The sequence below is a fragment of the Pseudophryne corroboree genome, chromosome 7, assembly GCF_028390025.1.
Source record: "Pseudophryne corroboree isolate aPseCor3 chromosome 7, aPseCor3.hap2, whole genome shotgun sequence".
Lineage (NCBI taxonomy): Eukaryota > Metazoa > Chordata > Amphibia > Anura > Myobatrachidae > Pseudophryne > Pseudophryne corroboree.
In genome coordinates, this window is record NC_086450.1 from 471,903,040 (window position 1) to 471,930,954 (window position 27,915).

The 27,915-nt window shown below is 39.0% G+C and overlaps 1 protein-coding gene across 1 annotated transcript in view; it reads left to right on the forward strand.

Moving 5' to 3' along the window:
• The window catches only part of LOC134944327 (olfactory receptor 1E16-like), a 32,957-nt gene extending 15,409 nt beyond the window's left edge, over positions 1-17,548 (forward strand). The window contains exons 6-9 of the mRNA XM_063932907.1: positions 2,347-2,405; positions 7,286-7,304; positions 14,000-14,853; positions 17,435-17,548. Of these exons, the coding sequence (XP_063788977.1) occupies positions 2,347-2,405; positions 7,286-7,304; positions 14,000-14,853; positions 17,435-17,548 (1,046 nt within the window). The remainder of the gene's footprint in view (positions 1-2,346; positions 2,406-7,285; positions 7,305-13,999; positions 14,854-17,434) is intronic.
• Positions 17,549-27,915: the final 10,367 nt, after the last annotated feature.

The window sequence follows — 27,915 nt, forward strand, 5'->3', positions numbered from 1 at the left end:
TGTTGAAGCCGGAAGCCCCGAACCCGGAAGCCGCGGATCACGACATTACAGCGTCCCCTGCTACCCAGGACTTGCCCGTGCGACTCCCTTTCTACGCTCCTGCTCAGGCACAGTGCTAGCAGACAGCACACCTTACCATCTCCAGCAGGCACCGTTGAAGAGAACCGCCGCTGTGCGGCCAGCCATCCAAACAGTGAGTGGACCAAACAAGTCTCACGGACAGGAGACAGCAGCGGGATTGGCACATTTCACATCTAGCCATACCACTGATTACTACATCCATCAGTTCTTCTTGGTGAAGTATCAGCAGGCTCTATTCAATATTAATCAGCATTTTTTTCCAGCAAAGTGCAATTGAGCTAAATATGCACTAACCCTTATTGATATTAACAGCTGGCTTATGCATGCAAGAGAACTAACATTAACCTGGGTTGGTACCTAAACACTTACAAGTTCTGAGGCCCAGGACACAGTCATTACTGTTTTAATCTGTTTTTTATTTCATATTTTTATTTAATTGTGTATATGAATTGTTAATGGCATCATAGCCATCTAATGTCTATTTTGTTAGAATTTTTATACCAATAAACAAAATCTAATATTTACAAAACCAACAGCCGTTGTATTACGATCCCCTCCGAGCGCCCACATTACCCTTTTTCTATTAGTATGTACTGGACTTGGAACAAAAAAGTGAAGGTATATGCCCTGTCCAGGAGTTTTATTGCTTTTCAGACATGCGCATTACCTCTGTATTTTATAATACCCACTATCAAATTTGTTGGAGTCTTATATAGAAGTCAGTCCACTCACTTACAACAAATAGAAATATAGGCTCCCAGTAGTAAAGGCTATGTATATAGAGAGTTAAGATTTGAAATTCTACAAGAAGTCCATAACCATAAAAATAGGACCACCCTGGCATTAGTAAGACCCTTCAGTTGGTGCCTTAATCTTTTTAGTGGCCAGACCTCTGCAAAGATTGTCAAAGCTTTGTTCAGTCATGTCCAGTTTGTGAACAAGTGAAGTCTCCACAAAAAGTGCCTCTGAGTTTACTGGAATGATGACCAATACATAAAAGTTCATGGACTCATATCAACATGAATATCTTATTTGATCATCCACTGTCCAAGGGTTTTAATAGCATCTTGGTTATAGTGAAAAGGTTCATTAAAATTGTAAATTTTATTGCATTAGAAAGACCTCCTTCTGCCAAAAAAAGTCATGCCAAACAGCCCCACACAGTATGACAGGTCCAGCGAGACACTGCTAGCATCAGGTATGAATTTTGTGTCCTTTTTCCCCAAAAAGCATTTAAGTCACAATGTGATATACTGTTCCAAGGATACACCAAGACACTGTGCTGATTAATTTGATGTGACACCTTTTTATGTTGTGAGACCAAGTCATTGTATCTACAAAGATTGCAGCTTTTTTTTCTATACTGAGTACCATTGTGCTTCATATACAGACTCAGACATATAAGTGTTGCATGTCAAAGTAATCAGTACAGTCTCATGGCATATGTTAATCATATTGTGTTGTAACTGAGATGTACTTTTGGCTAAAAAAGAAGCCCGATGCTAGCAAAGGTGCATGGGACCTGTGGCTCACTCATACAGTCATCTCTTGTTGTGTGGCACATTGAGGATAGATGTACTATATGAGGACACATCTGTTAAGTGACTAATTGCTATCTGCTGTCTCTTAACTCTGTATTATTGTGCATGATCCATATATCAAAATAACATCACATGTTTAAAAGATTATCTATTCTCCAGGTGCATGACTTGTTTACATGCCTCTATATAAGTATCTGCATGTGCACAAGTCTGTCAATGTGTTGTTTAAGCACCACCGACTTGTACAGTACTTAGCCCAAGAGAGATTAATACATTATTGTATTGACTGCTGATTTACTTCTATCAAATGTACCCTGTTATATTCAATAAATGCTACTCAGGTTTGGAATCAACATGTGGACTAAATTCTTTGCTCACACCCATTACACATCTACCAACTTGTATGCATATGACAAAAAATATAGTATTAAATAGAGGAAAACAGTTTTTGGCAATCTTTTGGAAAACCTTTAGAAAAGTTTTAAGAACCAAACTTTCATACACATCAGCATACCATCCACGGTCAAACGGCAAGACAAAATGGTTAAATAAAGTAGTGGAACAGTACTTCTGTTGCTATATCAATTTCATAACAACTTGGCTGAATAAATCCTGCGAACCAAATTATCCTAGAATAATTCCCCTTATTCGGCATATAAAAGGGCTTCCTTCTTTGCATTACTGACTTTCACCCTCAAGTATTCAATTTTTTTTCCTGTTTCAGTATCTGAAGCAGATGTTTTAGGAAACACTATTTCCAGGCTGCAGAAGATTAAGGCTAAGGTTAGCAATATCTAAAGGTCAAACAAAGGCAACGATAGCAGGTGGCCATCATTGCACTGACTTTCAAAATAAGAAATTAAGGCAGAAGATAGAGTTTGGCTAACCACTAAAATTCTTCAACTCCATCCATGGAAAATACAGTCCAAGATACATTGGTCCTTATACCATAATCAAGAAGATCAATCAATTAGTGTACCAACTGGACTTGCCTCTATCCATGAAAATCCCCAGATACTTTTAGATCTCAATGCTGAAACCCAAATTTAGATCCAGAACATTTAACAGGAAACCTACTCATAAGCCTGCTCCTGATAGTATTTATGAATACACCAAATCTAGAAAAAAAATATCTTGGATTCGTATAGGGTCTAAAACAAATTCTAATATATTATTAACTGGAAGGGTTACGGCCCAGAAGAAAGGTCTTGGGTACCCTTATAAGATATCCATGCCAAGGTGATAATTAAGTTGTTTCATAACAATAATCATCTTAAAACATCCTGTTGACATCCAATGACCCCTTCTCAAATAAATTAGGGGGGGTTAATATTATGAGTGCTGTTCTACTGTTTTTTGTGCTGGAGGGTTTTGTGATTGCATTGTATTTTAACATGGCTTATGACTTTATACCTATAGTCCAAATGTAAAGGCTTGAAAGCCAAACACTTCATGGTAAAAATAAATTGACATCCTACATTGGGAGTAGCCATCTCATAGATCAGTTAATAAATGCACAGTTCACCTAAAGTATAATAGCACTGAAAAGCCACCACTTCCAATTTTACCTCCAGGCATGGCAAAAAAACAAAACAAAACATTCTAATGACAGAGATTTTTGATCACAGTAGATTAACATAATTTATTAACTCATGATTTATTACATTCTGACTCAATGTCAAAAGTGCTTTACAAGAAACACTTAGCAAAAAACAATGGGAGGCACTATAAGTACACAATTATCAAATAATAGCTTTTTCATTTTGTCAAATGATTCCTGAAAGTTGGTAGACCTGCTCAGGGTCAAATGTCCAATAAGTCTAATTGAGGGGCATATTATGCTGAAATAGTATGTGTAAACAACTTTAAAAAAGCTTGCCAAGCCAGGAATTAATTACATTAATTATTATTTTGTTTTGTTCTAAACTACTTTATGAATGAAATATTATAAGCAACCATTTCTAAAAATATACATTAGATATATGGTCACAACTTTTCTTAGATACTGGTTTGTTTAATGATTTATTAATAGTTTCTTGTGTAGCATATCTAATTCCATTGCACTTTACAATTGGAAACAACAGTGATAAAACAAAACTGGGTAACAATAGACAGCCATAGAGCTAAGAAGCCCCTGCAAACAAACTTACAATCTTTAGGAATATATGTATTGATACACAAGGATAGGTGTATCTATTGCACAATGGTCCACAACAATGGTGGCATGGGGTCAGGAGGATGTGATAGTGATGAAAGAGAAAATATGTGAGGATATGAGGAGACTCTACAGTGAGGAAGTACTTGGACAGGAAAGTTTTTGAAGGATATACAGTAAGGGTGGTTCTGGTATCTGATAAAAATGCCTGAAGGAGTGAACGCTTGAAGGTTTGGAGACTAGGGGAGAGTCTTATTGTGCATGGGAGGGCATTCCTCAGAGTAGGTGAAGCCTGTAGAAAGTTCTGCAAGCATGAATGGGAGGGAGTAATGAGTGTGGATGAGAGACATAGATCTTTTGAAGAACAAATGGGTCCGGTTGTGAAATATTTTGAGATAAGTGAATATATGTATGTTGGTGTACTTTGGTTAATGGCCTTGTGTGTGAGTAAAAGTACTTTGTACTAAATATGGTAGAATACAGGTTACCAATTGAGGGACTGACTGAGTGTATCTGCAGATCATGAATGTCTAGTGAGGAAGATTAGCCTTGCACATGCATTCTTTTTGGTAAGACTAGTTATAAGACGAATGCAATAATCAATGCTGGAGATAATGAGAGAATGGATTAGAGGTTTTGCTGTGTCTTGTGTAAGGTATGGTATGATTTTGAACATGTTTTTTAGATAAAAGTAACATGATTTTGAGACAGATTAATTGTGAGGAACAAAGGACAGTTCAGAGTCAAGGATGACACCTAGGCAGCAACCTTGTGGGGTAGGATTGATTGTCAATTTCTCAACAGTGATAGAGATAATTGGTTGGAAACTACTATTGGTCAGTGGAAATGTAATTCATTCTGTTTTGGAAATATTAAGTTTAATTTGACGAGATGACATCCAAGATGAAAAAGCAGAAAGGCATTCAGTAACACGGACCAATACATGTGGCTACAAATCTGGACAGGGAAGGTTGATTTGAGTATCATCTGCATACAGATTATATTGAAATCTAAAAGAGTGGATTAGTTTGCCAAAAGATGTGGTAAAGATTGAGAAAAGCAAAGGGCCTAAGACTAAGCCTTGCGGAACTCCAACTGATAGAGGTAGCGAAGAGGAGGTGAGAGAAACGACCACTGAAAGAGACATTAGATAGGTAGGATGAGAGCCAAGAAAGGGCTGTGTTCTTAAGACATATGTATTGTAGGGTATGTATGAAAAGAGAGAGGTCAACAGTGTCAAATGCTGCAGAGTGATCCAGAAAAATAAGAAATGAGTTATGGACTTTTGACTTTGCAGTTACCTGATCATTCACTACTTTAGTAAGTGCTGTCTCTGTACAGTGTTTGAAATGAAAGCCTAACTGAAGTTTGTGCAATAAGTTGTGTGAGTTAAGAAGGTACATAAGGTGAGTGTAGACAAGTCTCTCCAAGTACTGTAGCTTGGAGGGGCATCTTAGCTGAGAAATGGGATAGTAGTTTGAGAGAGTGTTTGGGTCAGTATTTTGTTTTCTTTAGAATGGGAGTGTTCACTGCATGTCTATTCGGTGAAGGAAATATACCATTATAGAGAGAGAGAATAAATATTTTAGCTATGGTTGGAATGAGCATAGGAGACAGAACTTTAATTATTTCTGAGGGCATAGGATCAAGATGAGAGGTAGTAGAGTAGGTGGATGAGAAGAGTGTAGATACTTGTGGGCTCAAATGAAGAGAAGGTGTCAGATGGTTAAGTAGAGAATTGAACAGGTCACTGGCTGAGGAAGAGCCTACCAATTGATTTTGGCTCTTATCTATCTTGCCCTTTAAATAGGAAAGAAGATCTTGCACATTTATAGTGGCTGGCTGGTTGATTGGTTGGGTGAGGGAGGGAGGGAGGGTAGAGAAGTGATTTAATTGTATTAAAAATAACTTGGGGTTAGAGGCTTGAGCAGAGATGAGAATTTGGAAATATCTTTGTCCGTTTCCAGGGCATTACGATAGGAGTGGTAGTTAGTTATATATGAGGAAGTTGTTCTGAGTATGAGATTTACGTCAATGACATGAGAGTTTTTCTACATGTCTTGTTAATTTAGAGTACCATGGTTCTCAATTGGGCCTACATGGAGTTTGATGGGTAGCTGGAGCCACTTAATCAAGGGCTATCTCTATAGCTTGGTTCAGATGTGATACAGCCATCTCAGGAGAAGTCAATGTTTAAATTGGTGAGAGCAGTTGTTGCAGAGAGGTGGAAAGTTCTTAAAAATAAATAGTAATAATATTTCTGTGAGTTTCATGAGGATTGTAGGACTTCAGTGACATTGAGATCAAAGTAATTGAGGAGAGAATGCAGGTAATAAGGTTGTCAAAGGTTGTGGGAAAGAAGAGCTAGCTATTTCAGAAACTGAGCATTTTTATGAATTCAGCATCAGCCATTTGCAGTTTTGCTAAAATAGCAAAACTGCAACTGAAGTTAAATGAGGACCATAGTCTGGTGAAAAAAAGATCATGGCAGTGGCCCTCTTGATGAGTAGAGTTGTCAGTCCATTGAATTAGGCTAGGAGAGGAAGTTAGAGAGAGTAGTTTGGAGGGATGTAGTATGTCATGCCGGTGCTTGGGATGCAGGCAGCGGGATGAGCGCAAAAGAGCCCCTTGTGGGCAAGGTGGCGCACAATGCACACCACGCTATATATTCTCCCTCCAGGGGTGTTGTGGACACCACAAGAGGGAGAATAGTTGTCAGTATGGCAGCTGTCGGGCTTCCAGCATCAGTATGGTGAGCACCGGGATCCCGACAACCGGCATATCAAATGCCTCCCATTTGAGGCATGAGCAGCAGATTTTGTACTATCAATAGTGGTTCCAATGCAGAATCAAGAAAGCATGTAGTATCTACCCATAGCCAATGTAGAAAAGGATTTAAGGCTTTGCTGTAAATTATTATGCCAACCATGACGTGCTAAGTCAGCACACTGAGCGCAAATTACATAATTTTGAACATGAAGGGCAACTCTGGTGTAACAAGTTGAATTTTAGTACTTTGCCTCCTTGGGCTTTTTAAAGTGTCAATACTTTTGCATAAAATCCATACTGTTTAATAAGATCCAATTAAAATTGTCAAACAGACCCAAGAGAGTTATTGAGATTGTCTACATGAGGCATATACTTTGAAAGAGGGTCTATGGATCCCTTCAAAAAAATCTTTATTATTCAAACAAAACTTTGACTATTGTCCAGAAAAAGAACTATGGATTTAAGCCTACATGCCATGATGTAACATTCCAGAGAGGCAGAGCAACTTAATTCCTCTAAATAAATCTCATGTAAATAAATGCAGTGCTATTAAGTCATTAGTGCATTATAGTACATGGGTTGTGGACTAATGATTGCTGGAATTTTTTTTTTTTCATTTTTTTATGTTTATTAATAAGATAAGGAATGTAATTTTGTAAGGATAAAGTAAAAGTATGCGAGACTGGCAACAGTAGACCGTGTTCTCACACACATAATAACAATGCTTTCACATACTTAGAAAAAGCAGGAACTAGAAGGTAAAAAAGAGGAAATGTAAAAAAAAAAATACATCAAGGGAGCGCTCCCTTGATATATTATTCTTTTAATATTTCTTCTTTTTTATGTTCTTGATTTTGACGCTTCAGTGGCGCCATTTGGGAGCAGATAATTATTATCAATTTTTATGTTATAAACGAGCAGAATTGGTGGTTTAGGAGCGCCAGGGATTTTCTTGTGTAGGAACTAGAAGGATACACAGGAATTTTCTCCATAGAACAGTAATGTTTCCCTGATATATCTATTTTAGAAGACTGAAAAAAATGTTTCTAGATAGATATCATTCAGTCCCTCCATATAATGCACCCAAACACCTTTTCGCCAGTTATCTTAGCCGAACTACACATCTTCATTCCCACAGCACACTCTTACCATACTTTGGCTATGTATACATTACCCCTTCACCCCTCTTCCTTGGCCACCTTGGATCACCACTGTGACCATCTGTTGTGATATTCATGTCCCCTTGCCCATCTGTGTAAACTAAAAATGACTCAAATTGACATTTGGAACTGGTCAGCTGGGTTCAGGATGTCTGCATATGATGGCACAGACCCTGGGATCAGCTCACCTACAAAATAGGGTTACATGCCTTTGTTTAGTAGAACAGCCCCATCCACTACCCCTGCTTCACTCCCCAAATGCTGCAGCAATAATGCTGTGGCTGAGGGGGGCTGCGAGAAATCATGCAGGACTCATCTCCTGCATACAGTATGTGCAGATCCTCCTCCATTGGATTTGTATATAAGCCATTGGTATTACTTATACATTGTAATCAGACTCCATAATGCTAGACAGTGATTTTTTTATTTGCTTTATTTAGCAAGTGGCAAAATTCCACTGTGAGGAAAATGTTTTTTCCCTACCTGACTCCATAGTGTTTAATATGAAATCTCCCTCCTCACCTCAATAACAGCTTCATACATTAACATAAGTAGAAATTGCAGAAGAGGATCAATTTTTCAATTGCCCAACTACTGTATCTAAGTGCAAGTTGCTTGGAAAAAAAGTGTGCATCTTGAAAAATATGTGTATATGCAGTAAAAAAACAGAAAGTTGCTTCTGAAAAAAGCCTAAACTTGTGTTTACGTCCATCTCTGAATGAAGCCCTGCTGTATGTATATAATAATTATATAATTATCACATTTTATCCTGTTGATTGTCTGATAAATATGTATAATGATAATTAGTAATACCTTTGTTTGTTATTAGCAAGTAATATGTTTTTTAGCTGACTACATAATGTTTAAGAATAAATCTCCCACCGCACCACAATAATAGCTTCATAAATAAAGGAAAATGGGAATTGAAGAAGAGGATCAATGGTGTAATTGCCCAACTATCTACTGATCCCTAGAGGTATCATTTATGTTATATATTATTGCCGTCATTGCTTCTGTATAACACAAGCAGGAACATAAAATTGACCTGTCTTTAATTCCAATGGTAAGATGGGATCTTATCAATATCATCTGCAACACAAAGAAGTGACTTCATTTCTCTGAGATATTAGATTGTAGTGTGTGTCTAAGTGTATGTGTATTAATGAATATGAGTAAGTCTGAGTGTGGGGTATGGATGCATATGTGAGTGTTTTTTTTAGTCCTAGTGATACTACTTCTGTATGTGTGTGCAATTTTATTGCAATTCTTCATCCGTGTGAGATCTAAACATTTCTGTTAGGTTCCATGTATCTCAGAAGCTTTCTGTAAGCACGTGCTCTCTTATTCTTTTCTGTCATCTTCTGTTTAACAACAAGATTTGTATGACACAAATTCACAGCAGAAAATCAGACTTATAAATTGAATGTTGTTGTTTTTTATAATTACGTTAATCCATTTATTTTAAGTTATTTTAACACATAATGATGGAAAATGAAATGTATACATTTTGACTTTTAATTTCTTTTGGTAGCATAATTTCTAATTGTGATCATGGTACTTATTACTAACAAATCTAGTGAAGGAAATGTATATTTGTGCTAACTGCTAGAACATTTTATGGTGTATTTTAACTGTTTTAGGCAGAAATGTACATCTTTCAATGGGTTTGTATTTTCTATATCGAGCTTTGCTAACATCAGCCACTTATTGTCTCTATCTCACAATTTACATTGAATAAATGATGAAGAATAAATCTCTGTTGTGTTTATAATTTCCTGTATTTTGTTATTTTCCTGTTAAGTTAAAATGAGTATCTGGATCCAGCCGTGGAAACATAACTAACACTAACAATTTACTATTCCAAGTGTAGTTTTCTAAAAAATTTTCAAGTTCTAACAATATGCAATACAGGCAGGTTTTTTTTACTTAATTATTTGTATTTTTAAATGAAGCACGCACTTACGCACTTCAGTAAAACCGGCTAATGCACTAATTACTGCAGAACAATCTACAAAAACTAGCAATAAATATGCACAGTTAAACAATGCTCACATACAGTCCAATATAGTAAAGAGTTTTAAAGAGGATGGATTGGATAAAATTAAGGTTTAATGAGCTTATTTTTTTTTTAAATATTCAGCAATAATATATAATAATATATTAATAATGATGAATAAAAAATTCTCAACCTCATTTCATGTTTTCATTTCATATCCCCTTGTTCCAATAATGGATTAAGTGTTTGGTGGGCGCTTGATCCTCATCTATTATCACCAGGAACTATAAGTTAATTTGTAATTAATTCCTGAAATTTCTTTGGATGGTATATATCAGTCCAACAGTAATTGCATAATTACAACATCCATGGGTATAGTTAGGGTCCCTTTGGTGAAATAGAACATTGCAAGGATTGGTCCACTTCTTGAAAAAGTATCCATCAAGCTGGTTTTGCTCACTTGATGGGGAAGAGGGGTAAAGGGGAGGCACTCGACACCCGGTTTAAAGTGGTGAGAATAATTGCACACTTAAGGCATTTTGCAGTATGAACTCACAGCTTTTTAAAAATTATTTTCAAGAAGGGAACCAATCCTTTGCTTTGTACTGAAATAAATGTGTGTGTGTGTGGGGGTGTGTGTCTGTGTGGATTGCATAGTGTTTTTTTTAATTCTCAGCCTGTAAATAGGCCTGTGCCAAACCTAATTTAGCAATGTGGACTCCATCCAACTGTGCTGGAAAGAGGTCCTCACCATTTGGATGTGCATTGTACTGTGTGCAGCACTGAATTAATCATTGTTATGATGTATCCACATATACAGAAGTTACCTGCTTTAACTTTCTACAGTACTGGAATTATAGACACGGTCCATTAACTCTTTCCTAAATGTGACATAATTCCTGAACCTCTTAGTCTCTTCACGATATACAAAGAAAGTTTGTGACCTTAAAATGTGCGCAGAAGCTACCTTATTTAGTTGTACTCAGTCCAATGGTTATGATCTTATCCAACAAAATATAGCATTAACATTAAATATAAGACTGAGGCCTACAAGTACAGGTGCTGTTACTAACCTTACATAATATACAAAACAACAATAATGCATACAAAACAATTCATATATGTGTATACAGGTAGGGAAGATGGTTGTTTTATACTTGTGCTCAAGTGTTTGTTCTCAGCAAATATATGTAAAGAATAAAAAGAAAGGTACAGTGTATAGTATTGTTAAGAGATATTCACACTTGAACAGGATCCGTATAAAACTTGAGATTTCACAGGTATGGTGTGGATTGCGTACCAAAGTCACAATTAAACAACTAATGAGAAGTATATAAATTACTCTTCACTGCTCCATATTATAACCTCCACCCAAGGAAGGTACAGTAAGATAACTGATTAATGGGGACTGGTATATAAAGTTATCTTTAGATACCTATGTAAGTATATATTCAGTAATGGCAAAACACATTCAAAGTAGGAAATATGTACTCCACTCTGGGTTTCTTTAGTTCCCAAAAAGAGAGATGTGTTGTTTCTGTGTTTATGCAGTATGATACATAGAAGTAAAACCAGAGCTTTATGAGGGTGGCTACATCTGTATATTCTTCTTGATGTCCCTTGTTATGACTTTTCCTACATTCATGCCAACAGTGATTGGTGTCATGTGTCTGCCCATATAAAGACCCTTTCATGGCATCTCTGAGACAAGCTTTGCTGCTCAATTGGTACTGAATGGTGTAATGTTAACTCTGTTTCAGATTTAAAAAAATCGAAAACTTTTACTGTTCATACCACACACTAGCCTGTCTCTTACTACTTCTGAGAGACCCAATTCAACGCTGTTCATATATCTCAGCTCTGATACATAAGCAGAAATACATTTGTATATAAATTGGTTATTTATATGAAAATATAAGCTTTCTGGAAGTACCAATAGTTTTGATTTCAAATGTTTCATTAGAACATCAACAGGTTCCTGATAATTTGCTGGAGGGACTTAAAGACATTTTCCCCTTAAAGACATATAGTACCATTCCAAGCCTGGTACATACAATATGCACTCTACCAACCCCCCATGCCCCTAGGATGTACTCTACCCATTATACCCTATGAACATATGCTGTCCCACCCTACCACCACAGGCTCCCTAGACACAGTACCCTCCCCTACCAGGGACAAACACCATCTACCCAAATATTATATTGTGAAGGCAAATATGTTTGTATTTTTCCCTGTGGGGGCCAATGTGTTTTTGTGGAGGTTTTTTTTCTGCGGAGGCCAATGTGTTTTATTGTTTTCTATAGGGGCCAATCTGTTTTGTTTCTGTAACAATCAATATGTTTTTTTTCTGTGGAGTCGAATGTACTATTTTCTGTGGGGGCCAATGTATTTGTTGTTTTTTTCTATGTGAGTGCCAATGTGTTTTTTACATTTCCTGTCGGGGTCAGTGTGTTTTATTCTTTACTGACTGTGGTCAATTTGCTTTTTTCGTGTGGAGGACAATGTGTCTCTTTTTCCTGGGGGTCTATAGATGTGTCCACATACACCTTTTCTTTTTTGCTCAATTTGTCATGCTATGCATAACATGGCTAAGCTTTGTTCCACAAGTAGCAAGTGAATACATTTTAAACTTTTTGTTTGCCATAATAGAATATGTATAAAGTACATAGCATATTAGAAAAGCAAATTAAGAAAAATCACAAATAATGGCTAAATCTCATAGTAATGGCATTCCAAGCCATGCCATACATGGCAGAATAAAGGAAGGTTGTATGTTGACACAACTGTATGTGTGATATTTGTATGTTGGGGATCAATGTGTTTTTTTCTGTGGGGAGCAATATGTTATATTTAATCCTGTGGGAGGTAATGTGTTATATATTTTCCTGTGGGGGCCAATGTGTTTCATTTCCACTTGAGGCCAATGTATTTGTTTTTATCCTTTTGGGTTAGAATGTGTTTTATTTCCACTTGAGGCCAATGTATTTGTTTTTCTCCTTTTGGGTTACAATGTGTTTTTTTTTCCTATGTAGACTAATTTGTTGTTATTTTTCATGTCGGGGTCAATGTGTTTAATTGTTTTCCGTAAGGGAGGATATTTTTGTTTATTTTTACAATGGGGCCAATGTGTTTTAGCATTTTCTGTGGGGGCCAATGTGTTTTTCCTGTGGTGGCCAATTTTTTGTGCAATGTTTTTCATCTGCGCATACATCTGAGTTGCAGTGCACAAACATCTGAGTTGCACCACGCATGCATACTAATTCAGATGCCCGCACCAAGAAGTGTGTCAGAAATGTGTTGGGAAGTCCTAGGAAGTTACAGCAGTTGACCTATCAGATGTAGATGTAACATAGTGTGAGCATGCTGCTGAAAGTGGTTACTTAGAGAGATACTGAATTTCTAACATTTGGGGCCATACTCAGAGAGATGATCTGCAAGTAGCTTAGGGTTAGTTAAAGTTTCAATGGTTCAACTGATGGGGCATCCATAGATGCAAAAAGCATGATTGCAGAGTCAGTAGACACTGACAGTGGGTGTCTCAGTCCTTGCAAGGAGGGTTGTAACTGCATACGACTCAGAATCAGGCCCTATAAGGAGGTACTCTGCCCATCTTGACAGACTCCACACCATGAACAGACCCCACCCAATTAGTATTGCTTCCTTAAATTTCCTGGGCTTGTTTTCCAATCTGCCCCTGGATGGATAGCATTATAAATGAAATGCAATGAACATCTTGGGACTGTGGGGAACCATAGCTGCTAATAAATTATTTACATGCACATGAATCACAAATTACATTTCAACACACAACACAAACACATTCCATAGAACACAGTTCCAATGTAGTCTGCATATGCAGTAGTTATTATCATTGTTTTTATTAGTGGGATATTCTGATCTCTACTCCTCATTATCTTGTTCTAGCTTATCTGTCCTTGTTCTATCCTTTGTGCCTACAGTGGGGCTCATTTGTGAAGCAGTAAGTGTGCAAAAAGGTTCTGTATTCTAAGTTCAGAAAAAAAATCAGTTTTTTTTTAATGTCCCCAATGTTTTTTCAAGTACAGAAGAAAATCTGGATACAATCAAAACATTTCTTCAGTTGATACCAGAAGAATGATAGCTGTGGTACTTTAAATTCTGCTATATCTTATGTTCACAGCAGTTTAGACAGTAACTTTTTAAAAACATTTAGGTAACCTAAAATTCTAAAAAATAGTGAATTTTTATGAAGAGCAGATGGATAATTGCACATCACTTCCCATGTTCCATATTGCGTCTTTTTATACCTTTTCAGTATATAAACCTTTTGTTTTCATTGTGTTTCTCCTTTTATATCTGACTGGACTGCTTGTGAATTCTGCTATAATTACAGTCATATTTATGGATAAGCACTTACACACCCCAATGTATCTATTTCTATGTAATTTGTCCCTAATAGATCTCTGTTACACAACAGTCACCATCCCTAAGCTGCTGTACATGTTACTGTCTGGGAATTACACAGTGTCCTTCACACAGTGCTTTACCCAGATGTATTTTATTTGGGAAAGTGCCAGCACAGAAGATGTTATATTAGTAATAATGGCCTATGACCGGTATGTTGCTATCTGTAAGCCCTTACACTATCACCGTATGTTCAATAGGAAACTTTGTGTGCAACTCTCGGCTGCCATATGGCTAACTGGATGTTTAAACTCTTTAGTGGTTACTTTGTCAGCTTCAAAAATGTATTTCTGTAATTCATATATAATCCATCAGTACTTCTGTGATGCCAAATCTCTCATGAAGATATCCTGCAAAAATAAAGAATTGCTTTATATTGTAATTTGTATACAATTGTTGCTATTTGGATTCTGTCCTTTCTTGGTCACTTTGAAGTCTTATATAAAAATAGTTAGTGCCATTTTGAAGATTAAATCCAGAGATGGCAGGAGAAAAGCCTTCTCCACCTGCTCATCCCACCTCATAGTCCTCACCATATTTTATGGGACAGGTACCTCTGTGTATATGATGCCACTCAATGACCACTATAAAGTCCTGGAGATGGTATTTACTGTACTGTACACTGCTGTTACACCCATGTTAAACCCGCTGATATACAGTCTACAGAATAAAGATGTTAAGAAAGCAATGAAGAGATGCATTAAGGTAAATTAAGGTAAAGTTAAAAATAATTATGTTCAAGAAAAGTATGTTTTGGAGTATTGCTTTTCTGAGACGTTAAGCCGGGTACCCACTACACGAGAAAGTAGAAGATAGTGCACAGTAGGGTAATTCTGAGCGATATCTTTTACTATCTTGTCTAGTGTGTACACTCAATATCGTTAATGATGCGCACTCCCACACGTCGTTAATGACCCCCTCCCTCATCTGAACAGTACAGATGAGGTAGGACATTGTTAACGAGGGCCATGCAACAGCCCCTTATCCTCCCCATCGCTAACCATGTCAATGCTCCCTCCCCACTTGCATCGGCAAGTGTGTATGCACCTACAGATGCCAGCACTCAGCCAGATCCCAGCTGTAGCCAATATCGGCAGGTACACACATCGGTTAGTGTGTACCTGGCTTTAGCTCCACAGGTAACAAGGCAATGTGGACTGTTTACAATTTGTTTTTGTTTTTGTCTGATAGTGTTCTGTTACCGTCCTGTGTCTCAGTTTGTCTGTTCTTAGTAAAACAGTGTGGTTTTTGAGTATTATGCATGATTGAGTACCAAGTGTCTACACCCAGATACCCAGTGGTATCTGGGTGTAGTCACTGATAACTTTATGTTAATGATAGTGTACAGTGGTCAGTTTATTTGGTTAGTGGCCACATTGGAAAGACATTTGAAAAACGTGTCTGTCTGGTGTCAAAAAAACAGCTTAAATACAGCAGACATTTCCAACATGAAATACAGGGTGAGTATCCCTTATACAAAATGCTTGGGACCAGAAGTATTTTGGAAATCGTATTTTTCCATATTTTGGAATAATTGCATACAATAATGAGATATAATGGCAATGGGACCTAAGTCTAAGCACAGAATATAAATATATGTTTCATATACACCTTATACACAGCCTGAAGGTCATTTTAGCCTATATTTTTAAAAGCTTTGTGCATTAAACAAAGTGTGTATACATTCACACAATTCATTTATGTTTCATATACCTGTACACCTTATACATACAGACTGAAGATAATTTAATACAATATTTTGAATAACTTTGTGTATTAAACAAAGTTTGTGTACATTGAGCCATCAGAAAACAAAGGTTTCCTTATTTCAGAATATTCCATATTTCTGCATATTTGGATATGGGATACTCAACTTGTAAAAGATGATGATAATAACTAAGAAGTAAACAAAAGTGGGTTACAAAAAAAGTTGGATCCAAGAAAAACTAAAGACTAAAAAGTAAAAAAAAAATGTATCAAAATTAAAAATAAAATAGACTTACCAAATACAATAAACCAAAATACTAACTACTCCTTTCAATTTGAATTTCTAGTGTGGTTAACAGTCCAAGGTGTGGTGTCCACTAAAAATTCTACTGTTTGGTGAAAATTAAATGGAAAAAGTCATATTTCCAAATTTCATGTCTAATGTTATAAGATAATTTTTCTGTGATATTCCTTTTTTTCGATCTCCTGTGCCTCATGCCTTGATCTCGACACCTCAAAAATACAGTTTATGGATTGCACATTATCAATTATATTAGATAGCAAGTGAACAGTCAGTTCTTGAAGTTGATGTGTTGGTCCAGTAAAAATACACAAGAGTAAGGATATGAGAGAATTTGACAAAAGTGTGATGGCTAGATGACTACAGTATGTGATAGTATCTCCAAAACAGCAGGTCTTTTGGAATGTTATGGATATGCAATTGTTAGAACCAAAAGTGGTCGCAGAAAGGACAACTGGAGAAATAACAACAATGTCATGGGCACCCAGGCTCATTAATGCATAATGGTAATAAAGATTAGCCTGACTGGTCCAATAACACTGAAATACTAGTTAGTGGAACAAATTTCTGAAAAAGATAATGCTGCGTGTGATAAAAAGGTGTTAGTGTAGGGCCACACAAAGCGGCCAAGCAGGCCAAGCAGGTCCCATTCAGCGGGATCCGCTTGGCCGCAAGGATACTGCATATGAGTGCCTATAAAGGTGCCCACATGTGCAGCAGTCTTGCCGCCGCCGGTTCCAACCGCAGCATGCTGTGGTTGGGCGGGATGACAGGACAGCGCAATTTCATTGTTAACACATACATTTCGGCTGTGACGCACTGTGTTCAATGAAATCCCATGTGACACTGACCGGATCCTTTTCTGTGGCATCCCACACAACAGAATCTGTGTGCACACAAACCCCCCCTCCCAGCCAAGTGGGTCCCATTCAGCGGGACCCGCTTGGCTGCTATGTGTGGCCCAAACCTTAGGACACACAGCATTGCATCTTCTCTATATCCCTGATTAAATTGCTCATATTGGCATGTGTGTACACAAAAAACCATGTTCAATATGAGCTATTTGACCAATTTGAAAGAACTGGAACTTTGAAGCCACTCATAAATTTAAAAAAGGCACCAAAGCCAGCTTCACAAATAATTCCCAGCAGATCACTCATCATTCAGATTATTTGTAAAAATGCTCAGCGTGTACACTCAATATAATTTGTCAGGGACTCCAGGAAGTTCAAGAGAAATCCATCTTTCAACTATTCAAGTGTGTATGGGTATTTGCAGGGCTTAAAGGAATTTAGCCTAATGTCTTGTTTCCAGATACCACAGGACACCTTCACAGGAGGAGGTCTTGTGGAGTCCATGCCTCAACAGGTCAGAACTGTTGTGGTGGCATGAGGGGTACTTTCACAATATTAGGCAGATTTTTATAAATGTTATGGCTGATCGGTGTATATTAACATTAATAGTTTTCAAAGCAGAATAATTTGATTAAGATAACAAAAAAACTAGTATAATGTGATATCTCTTGTAAAATGTAAATATAGTCTTCCCTTGTTATCACCATGTAAATCACCACTGCAGTTATACACAGCATTCTCTTATGTCGCTTACAGCACAGAGAAGGAACTGATAAGAATATTTATACACATTAACCCTATGCACAATGTTCATATAGTTAAATATATATACACTACTCAAAAAAATAATGGGAACTCTAAAATAACACATCCTAGATCTGAATGAATGAAATATTCTTATTAAATACTTTGTTCTTTACATAGTTGAATGTGCTGACAACAAAATCACACATAAATTATCAATGGAAATCAAATTTATTAACCCATGGAGGTCTGGATTTGGAGTCACACTCAAAATTAAAGTGGAAATTAAGGCCCTGGTGTTGACTGGAATTCCATCTTCTGTATGCTCCCCGGTGACTTGTGTGTTCTCAGCTATGGAGGAGGATGCCCTGGATCCTCCTGCCAGACGATACGTAATTAACCTTTGTGGTTTGGCTAAGGTGTGTATTGCCAGACGGTGGTTGGCTAAAGATGCTCCCACATTACAGTCCTGGGTTTCACTTGTTAATGATACAGCTGCTCACGAGAAATATGTATATTTAGCCAGGAAAGCAGGGAAAAAATATCAAGATCTGTGGGGTAGATGGCTTGAGTCTTCGCACTCACTGAATCGGAATGTTTGAGTACCGGTCACTGTGTATCCGACACAGTGATGTGGATGTGTAGAGGAATAAGACACTTATCAAGTGACCTGTGTTAATATATCGGACATAGCTCTGCACCGGGAGAGTCTTCTCTCCCCGTGAAGGTCCCTGGCACCTGCGACCAGCCGCTCCCCTGCCCGCACATTCTGATTTGTTGTGTGTTACATAACTGTGTTTCTTCGATACAAGTAATTTTATGCACGATATTTGAATAATCTATGACAACCTGTGACACTTTTTAACCTTAAGCCTGCATAGTTCTAATGATATTTTTGATATTAGTTATAATGTGGGAATCTGCGTATTCCCTTAATCTGGAAATGTTTCTTTGTTGTGTTATTTTCTGTTGTTTTTGTTTGTCTGTTTTTTTTTTTGTTTTTTTTCTCTCTGTGGTTTTTTTGTTTGTCTGAGATCGTGGAAAAATAATTAAAAAATATTGGATTAAAAAAAAAATTAAAGTGGAAAAACACACTACAGGCTGATTCATATTTGATGTAATGTCCTTAAAACAAATCAAAATGAGGCTCAGTAGTGTGTGTGGCCTCCACGTGCCTGTATGACCTCCCTACAACCCACACAAGTTGCTCAGGTAGTGCAGCTCATCCAGGATGGCTCATCAATGCGAGCTGTGGCAAGAAGGTTTGCTGTGTCTGTCAGCGTAGTGTCCAGAGCATGGAGGCACTACCAGGAGACAGGCCAGTACATCAGGAGACATGGAGGAGGCCGTAGGAGGGCAACAACCCAGCAGCAGGACCGCTACCTCCACCTTTGTGCAAGGAGGAACAGGAGGAGCACTGCCAGAGCCCTGCAAAATGACCTCCAGCAAGCCACAAATGTGCATGTGTCTACTCAAACGATCAGAAACAGATTCCATGATTTAACAAACATGAATCAAAAATCAGAACACTTAATACCACATCACATACAAGAATTAAATGTAATGTTAGTAAGCTTTTGACTCACTAAACAATATTCTTAAATTAATGGCGTGCTCTCCATGCCTTCACTTAAACCACTCGGCAGTAGGGTATCAAGGGTAATGATCCAGTATGTCTCTCTTCTTAACAAATCCTTTTCTCTATCTCCCCCTCTCTCATTTATAAGTAATATTTCAATCCCTTTGTATTTAAGTTTAGTGGGATCACTCCCATGATATTCTTGAAAGTGTCTCGGGACACTATGATTTGTGACTTTATTTTTAATATTTCTCATATGTTCTAATATCCAAATTTTTAGAACTCTTTTCATTTTTACCACCTATAGGTGCCCCCACAGGCATGTTAGAACATAAACTACAAATTAAGAGTTACAGTTGAAAAAATTAGTTATGGGAAAGGTTTTTTTTAACATTACTCATTTGGAACGTTTTTCCTTTATCTCCTTGTTTACAAGTTTTGCATTTTCCACAGGTGAAAAAACCTTTTATGTCACCAAATGGATTTTATTTTTCTCTCTCCATAATAGGTTCCAACTTACTTAGAGACATGTGATTTAAGGTTCTTGACCCTCTTAAACACCATATTAGGTGCACTAGATAAATAATCTGAGAGTATAGGGTCTTCTCTTAGTATGTGCCAATTTTTATGTAAAAACACTATTATAGTTAGTCACAAAGGGACAACCAAATCTCTTAATGTTTTCCTCATTTTTACCACCCTTATCTTTATATACCAGCAAATTTTCCCTTCTCTCATCCTTTGCTTTCCCTTTTGAATCCTCTATGAGGTTCCTTGGGTATCCATTTTCCTCAAGTATTTCTTTAAAAATAGACAACTGCTCTTTAAATTCTCAATAGTGCTGCAGTTGTGTCTCAGCCTTGAGAACTGGGAGAAAGGTATCTTTCTCTTCCAAGAAGGAAGGTGGCAACTTGAGAAGTCAAGATAACTGTTGCTATCTTCCTTTTTAAAGTGGGTGTAGGTGTTAACTTTTCCTGTGGAAGCGGCTTGTGTGGAGTCTAGCACTAAATCCAAATATTCGATTTTATTCTCATTATAAGTATATGTGAATTTAAGATTGAACTCATTCACATTTAATTGATTCATAAACTCCTCAAACTCTCCATTCTCTCCTTTCCACACAATTAATATATCATCAATATATCTTTTAAAGATGACAACTCTCTCAAATAACCTCATACTTTTGATGCCACTATCCCAGACTGCCATGTATAAATTTGCCAGGTTGGGCAATCAAATACTATGCATCACTGTAACACAGCGTTGGCTGTACCAGCTTTCCAAAAATTTGAAATAATTGTGCTTTAACACAAATGAAAGACAATCACAAATTAAACAAATCAATTCAGATGGCATATTTTCATCATTCGTTAGGGTAGATCTTACACTTGTTATCCCTTTTTGATGTGGAATTGAGGTATATAACGCTTACACGTCTACCATGCACCATTTATATTCAGGTTTCCACTCTATCTCATCTACTATCTGTAGTACATGAGTGGTATCCCTAATATGTTTTCAAATTGGACACATATTTATTTATATACCTATCCACATATTCCAAAACTCGTGCACTCAAAGAATCTATCCCCAATATTATGGGACGGCCAGGAGGGGTTAACTAATTCTTATGCAGTTTAGGAATATGGTAGAATACAGTAAATCTCTGTGTTTCATTCAAAATATATTTTTATTCCTCTATGTTATACATTTAGTTCTGATACCTGTATCGAGTAACTCTCTGAGTACCTTTATATACTCTCTAGTGGGATCACTGGATAATTTTATATATGAATTTTCATCCCCCAGTAACCTCAATGCCTCATTAACATAATTTTCTCAATCTAGAATCACTACCCTCCCCCCCTTATCTGCACCTTTGATTACAATACTTTTATTTTCAGCAACCCCTTTAATGCCTTTTGGGGCATTATTCATTTTTTGTGTTTATTTTCCCAATATCTCTTTTTATTATCTAGTTAATCCAGAACTTTTTTTACAAACTGAATAAACATTTCCACATATGGACCCTTGGATTCTATAGGATAATATGTGGATCGTACTTTTAGTCCTCAAGACAACCTTTCATTCTCCCAATTCTTAATAGGGGCATCACCTCTTTAAAAAAAATGCCTTTTTAGGGTTAGGTCCTCACAAATAGATTAAGATCTATATAAACATTTGTTTTATTCATCCTGCAGGAGGGTGCAAGAAAAAGACATTTTTGCATCACTTTTACCTCTGTGGGATTCAAAAAACCTTTGACAGATTGAAAATACCCACATGATCTACTGAGGATGTAGGTTTCTCAGTTTGGGCTCTCTTTTTGGAGTCTTCTCGTTCCCTGCATCCTCTAGACCTCTTTTGTTATATCTGTTGGTTAATCCATTCACTGTCTCCTCCTGGGGTTTGTCTCTGGATTTTAAGTGTGTCTGCTGTTTTAAAAAAAATGTTTTCATATCCCTTTTTAATCTGCGGAGTATTCCTGATGTCATTGGAGCAGTGCCGTTCACCCCACATAAACCCACTGTGGTCCGACATGCTTGAGCCAGCGGTGAGAGAGCCGGCGGCGTGGTGCAGGTATCTGGGAGCAGACAAGTGGGGAGCATTTGCAGCATTGCCCGGTGCAGTATATGTTTAGCCATGTGGTAATCAGCCAACAGAGTGTGATTTTAAGGTATGGGAGAGGAGATTCCTGAGGGACACTCGCACTTGTATTTGTGTGAAATAAATCTCTTAACTGCACTATGGAGCACCACTTCTCCTTCTTTTAACATATATATATATATATATATATATATATATATATATAGATAGGACATAAAGCAAGCTAAGCTCTAAGTCTGATGGAAAGTCAAATATATTTCACACACATAGTGATCCGACGTTTCGGGGTCCAAGGTGACAAAGGGGCGCTTGGACCCCGAAACGTCGGATCACTATGTGTGTGAAAGATATTTGACTTTCCATCAGACTTAGAGTGCTGCTTGCTTTATGTCCTATCTACTCATCTACTCCTGAGATGGCACCTAAGCATTGAAGTGTGGAGGGGGAGTGCCGGTCCGCACAGACTGTATATATATATATATATATATATATATACACATGTACTACGGTGACAGCACAAATGATGACAAGTAAAGCAGCTCTGATGCCCGCCGTGGATACCCCTGTCATGGGGTCAGAAATATAGGCAATGGTCGGTGGCACTCAGGAAATCTTTAATAATAAATCATAATTGATTATGCAGATTATTCCAAGTATTTGCAAATCTTTGTTGAAATTGGGGTTCATGGATGTGGTATGAATGCTGCAGTGTATGATACTGTTATAGTCAATTTAATACAATACAATACAGCCCTGTTAGTGAGTTTAGAAAAAAGTATGGTGACATGTAGTAAATAACCTTGGGTCAGCATGATAGTCATAGGAAATGTAAATTCCTGATTACTGTAGGATATCATAAAATTTGTTTCTTTAACAGGGAATTTAGTATAAGGGGAGATTAGAGAAGATGTTTGGTCCATGATTGAACAACCAGAGTGACAAAACTGATTACATTTCAGATTTATTGTAGTGTAAAATGTACAATACAGTTGATATTTGCTACAGGTTAATTCAATTTGTACTGAGACTTCAGCTCTATAAATTATTTCATAAGACCCTCATCCTACTGTGAGCAAAGTTGAAACAGTTTTTTCTGGTGGTGCTTTCAGAGTCTTTCTTTGTATGCCTGTTTATCGACTTCAGTTGTATCCCTCAAAATTCTCCTAACTACCTACTGTACCTCAGCTTCATCCATCATGATTCTACTGTACCTTTTCTCCAATCTATCAAATAAAGCTTTGTTCATCGCAACCCTCCAATCATAATTACGAGGCTTTTATAACTATTCTCTTCTTGGAGTAGGCAGCAATGTGACAACAGGCCTCTCATAAAAAATATGGGGGTTGATTCAAAATGTTATACTTGTAGTATCCTTTCCTTACTTAATAAATTTGATGGTAGCTGTCCCCGTGACTCCCACCTCCCTGTTGGTTTTCTTTGTTTTCTAAATTCACACAGTCCCCACTCCACAGGGGCGGATCCAGAAAAAAATTGCAGGGGGGGCCCCATAAGGGATGTGGCTTCGTTGGAATGGGCGTGGCTTCATTTGAATGGGCGTGGTATTGCAGGAAAAGACTACCTTATACCCCAGTTTTGCAACCTGCACGCCCAGACGTTGGCCACCACAGGAAAGAAAAATAATCCTGATTCATGCCCCTTACATTATTTGTCATTTTTCCTCCTTATAGTAATGCCCAGTATACATTATTCCACATACTGCAATGGCCCTTAGACATTATTCCACACACAATAATGCACATGACACAATATGCACACACTGTAATGCCCCAGACACATTATGCCACACACCGTAATGCCTGTGACACATCATGACAGGAATCGCAATGCCCGTTATACATTATGCTACACACTGCACTGCCCCTGATACATTATAGCACATACAATGTCTGTGACACATTATGCCACACACTGCAATGACCTTGAGACATTATACCACAATGCCCGTGATATAGTATACCATACACCGTAATGCCTGTGACACATACCGCAATGCCCGTCATACCCTATGCCACACACCGCAATGCCCGTTATATATTATGCCACACTGCAATGACCCTGAGACATTATACCACATACCACAATGCCCGTGATATAGTATACCACACACCGTAATGCCTGACACATTATGACACACACCGCAATGTCCGTGATACATTATGCCACACACTGCAATGACCCTGAGACATTATACCACATATCACAATGCCAGCGATATAGTATACCATACACGGTAATGCCTGTGACACATTATGACACACACCGCAATGTCCGTGATACATTATGCCACACACCGTAATGCCCATTACACATTAAGTCCTACAGTAAGGCTTCTAATTACTTTTCAAATACCTGCTCGTTGTCAGGGGTTTCATGCACTGGGTGTCATGCTCGTTGCCAGGGGTTTCATGCTCTTGGTTCCATGCACGGTGCCAGGGGTTTTCATGCTCAGGGTGTCATGCTCGTTGCCAGGGGTTTCATGCACTGGGTGTCATGCTCGTTGCCAGGGGTTTCATGCACTGGGTGTCATGCTCGTTGCCAGGGGTTTCATGCACTGGGTGTCATGCTCGTTGCTAGGAGGTAGTCCTTGTTGCTAGGGCTGTGCTCCCAGTGCCACATATGTCCCCAGTGGCAGATATTCCCCCACGGTGCCAGGTACTCACATGCCCCCAGTGCCAAATATAGCCCCCCCCCCATGTGCCAGGTACACATATACCCCCAGTGCCAGATATTCCCCGACTGTGCCACATATGCCCCCAGTGCCAGATATCGCCCCCCCCAGTGCTATATATGCCCCCAGTGCCACATATGCCCCAGTGCCAGATATCCCCCCCCCCAGTGCCACATATGCCCCCAGTGCCAGACAATGCCCCAGTGCCAGATATCCCCCCAGTGCCAGATATTCCCCCCAGTGCCAGATATCCCCCCCCAGTGCCACATATGCCCCCAGTGCCAGATATCCCCCCCCCCCGTGCCAGATACGCCCCCAGTGCCATATATGTCCCCAGTGCCAGATATTCCCCCCCTCCCCCTCCCTGCCAAATATGACCCCAGTGCCAGATATTCCCCCCCAGTGTGTCCCCCGTCCCCCCCTTCCTCCGCCGCCGCCGCTCCCCCCCCGCTCCCCTGCTGTTAGGAGGGACACGGAGGGCACAGTGCGCGCCTCCCTGTGTCCCTCCTGTGTCTCCGGCGGCCGCGGGTCACTGTAATAAAGGAAGTGCTCAGAACGGCACTTCCTTTATGAGACCCGCGGCCGCCGGAGACACAGGAGAGGCGCGCACTGTGCCCTCCGTGTCCCTCCTAACAGCAGGGAGGGAACGAGACCGCAGACTGACATGCGGACGTTCGTCCGCATGTCAGTCTGCACTAAAAATGACAGGGGGGGCACGTGCCTTGGTGCCCCCCCCCTAAATCCGCCACTGCCACTCCATATAGGGAGGCACCATGTAATTTTATTTCCATGAGTGCTGACATCAGTAGGTGATACTTTCAGATGGGATTCCTGACATAAGACTCATTCTGACTACTGCATGCTGCCAGTGTGTTAGGCTCAAAACCTTGCACCTGTATTCTAGTGTTCAAACTTTTTTTAATATCCTTCTGTTTACTGTATAACCAATGGCCTGATAGGGACTCATGTAATTATATAGGTAAACTCATACTCCAGATAGTCAAAGTTTTTCTCCAAAAACCTCTGTGTGTGGATGCACAGCCTGGCAACGAATGCATCAGAGTAGTCGGTGTTATCTTGGAGCCCATGTAAGTTAACTTGCAGCAACATAGAGTGGCTGGTGCAGTGTGGCCCTCTGGTGGTTCTTAATTTTACTGTTTCTGTGCAAGGTTCAGTACTTTATCGACCCCAAACAGAACTTTTTTAGGTACCTTAGAAATCTGCAGCTCGGATAACTTTGCATTTGGAATCAATAGGTGTTTCCCTAATCTCTGGGGGCCCCAGTCTGCCATTCCAAAGCTGTATTCTCAGGGAATTCCACTTCCATCACCTTTGGTGCATCTGGACAGTGGCTTGTCTCCCCCTATCCTAACCAAGAAGTTAGAAACTGCTAAGTGGTATCCAAACCTGGGGACTCTGAAATTCTTTTGATCACAGGCACATCTTCCATGATAACAGCCTTCCTGTAGATTCCAGGAAATTATAGCTTTTCAATTTCCATAGGAAACTTGGTGGTCATATACTGGGTGTCTGCTTCACTCATAGCAGAGAAAAGCTGCAGCATGTGGTGCCTCCTGGCATCCACCTGGATTCCCGAGTCTCCATAATCTTTCTAGTCTTGGTCAGTTCACCCACACCCAATGGATAGTGTTATGGCACTGCTGCTTTTCTCACTGGGATGAGAACTGGCAGTAGGTCGTGTCTTTGGGCATCCACCTGATCAATGTCAGCCCCCCACTGAACAACTGATTCGAGTGTTGCAGTCATACTAGAGCTCACCTGCAGGTATAAGTCCTTGACCCATACAGACTCAGTACTTGATACTCTTGACCATGTCCTCTTTTTGGTACTGGCATTTATTTGCCATTTTCTTATCTTCTATCTCTGAAATGGGAAATTTGTGTAAAAGTACGTCGGCAAGTTTTAGGCTGAGTTGATGTTTTTGGCTGTTTCACCCTTGGATGAGAGAAGATATTGTGGCCAGTGCTGTCCAGTACCCATCTATGACACTTTGATTTGGTCTGTTGTTGTTTCAAGCAGATCCAGACACCAGGTCTTCTCTGTGTGTGGGATATCAAGTCCGACAACCATAGGCACTTTAGCTGACTGGTTAGTCTGTAATTTAGACACCAGGGGGTATATTTACTAAGATTCGTATTTTGCGGAATTTGTTTGAAGATTAAACACGAATGACATCGGGAGTGATAATGTGCAACTTTTTTTATTTACGCATCATTTACTATGCTGTCGTATTTTTGGTATTCGTATTTTCGGATGTCGATGTTATTCGTATTTTTTAAGGTCCTAATGCGGCCGAATTTTGTTTTGCAGCCGTATTTTTTGTTTTATTTTACGGGTTCGTATATTTGTTTTCACGGCCGAGATTTGACTCCCTTTTCGGCCACGTTTTTTCTGATTTTCGTTTTCGTCACTCGTCCGTGATTGGTTGGGTTTGTGATGGAGGAGTGTCTGTGCAGCATAGTATAAATACGCCCCAAACCGAACGGATCTTGTGGGTTTAGCTAGTGGAGAGAGGTAGTGTTGTTTGCAGTAGGAGTTGTGGAAAGTTGTTTAGGTGAGTTTAAGTGATTGCTGAGTGGTGTATTTTGTTTGTAAGTCATCTTGTGATTATTGTTGTGGTGTTGTTTTGAAGTGTGTCATATTTTTAGTGCTTGTGTTTTTATTTCAGTCTATTGTTGTTTGTGTGTGTGTGTGTAGGGGGGGTTGGGTGTGTTTGGTGTGTGGTGTGTACTGTTAGTGGAGGAGTGTGTTTTGTGTATTTTGTTATTTGTGTTATTTGTTGTTTGTGTCAATTATATCTCAGTCAGAGGTCAGTGAGGTGGGGGAGGTGAGTGAAGTGGAGGTGTTGAGTGAGGTGGAGGGGGTTAGTGTGAGGGAGGAGGTGAGTGAGGCTGAGGGTGTTAGTGAGAGGGAGGAGAGTAGTGAGTCGGAGGGTGAGGAGGAGGGTGAGGTTGCTGCAGCGGACTCTAGTGTGAGTGAGAGTGATGGTGCTGTGGCTCCGCAGCCACGCACCACTACAAAGACCGGGCACAACGTGAAGTTTTGTTATGCAGAAAATGTTGCGCTGGTTGGTGAGCTGATGCCCCATCATCGGCAGCTCTTTGGTGCTGAGGCCTCCAAAGTCACTTCTCGCAGAAACAGTGCTATTTGGTCTAAAGTTGTAGCGGCTGTGAATAGTGAGGGAGTTGTTCGCAGGATAGAGGACACATGTCGTAAATGTTTTTACAACATAAAGCGGTGTGTCAAGGCCAAGATGGCCAAGGAG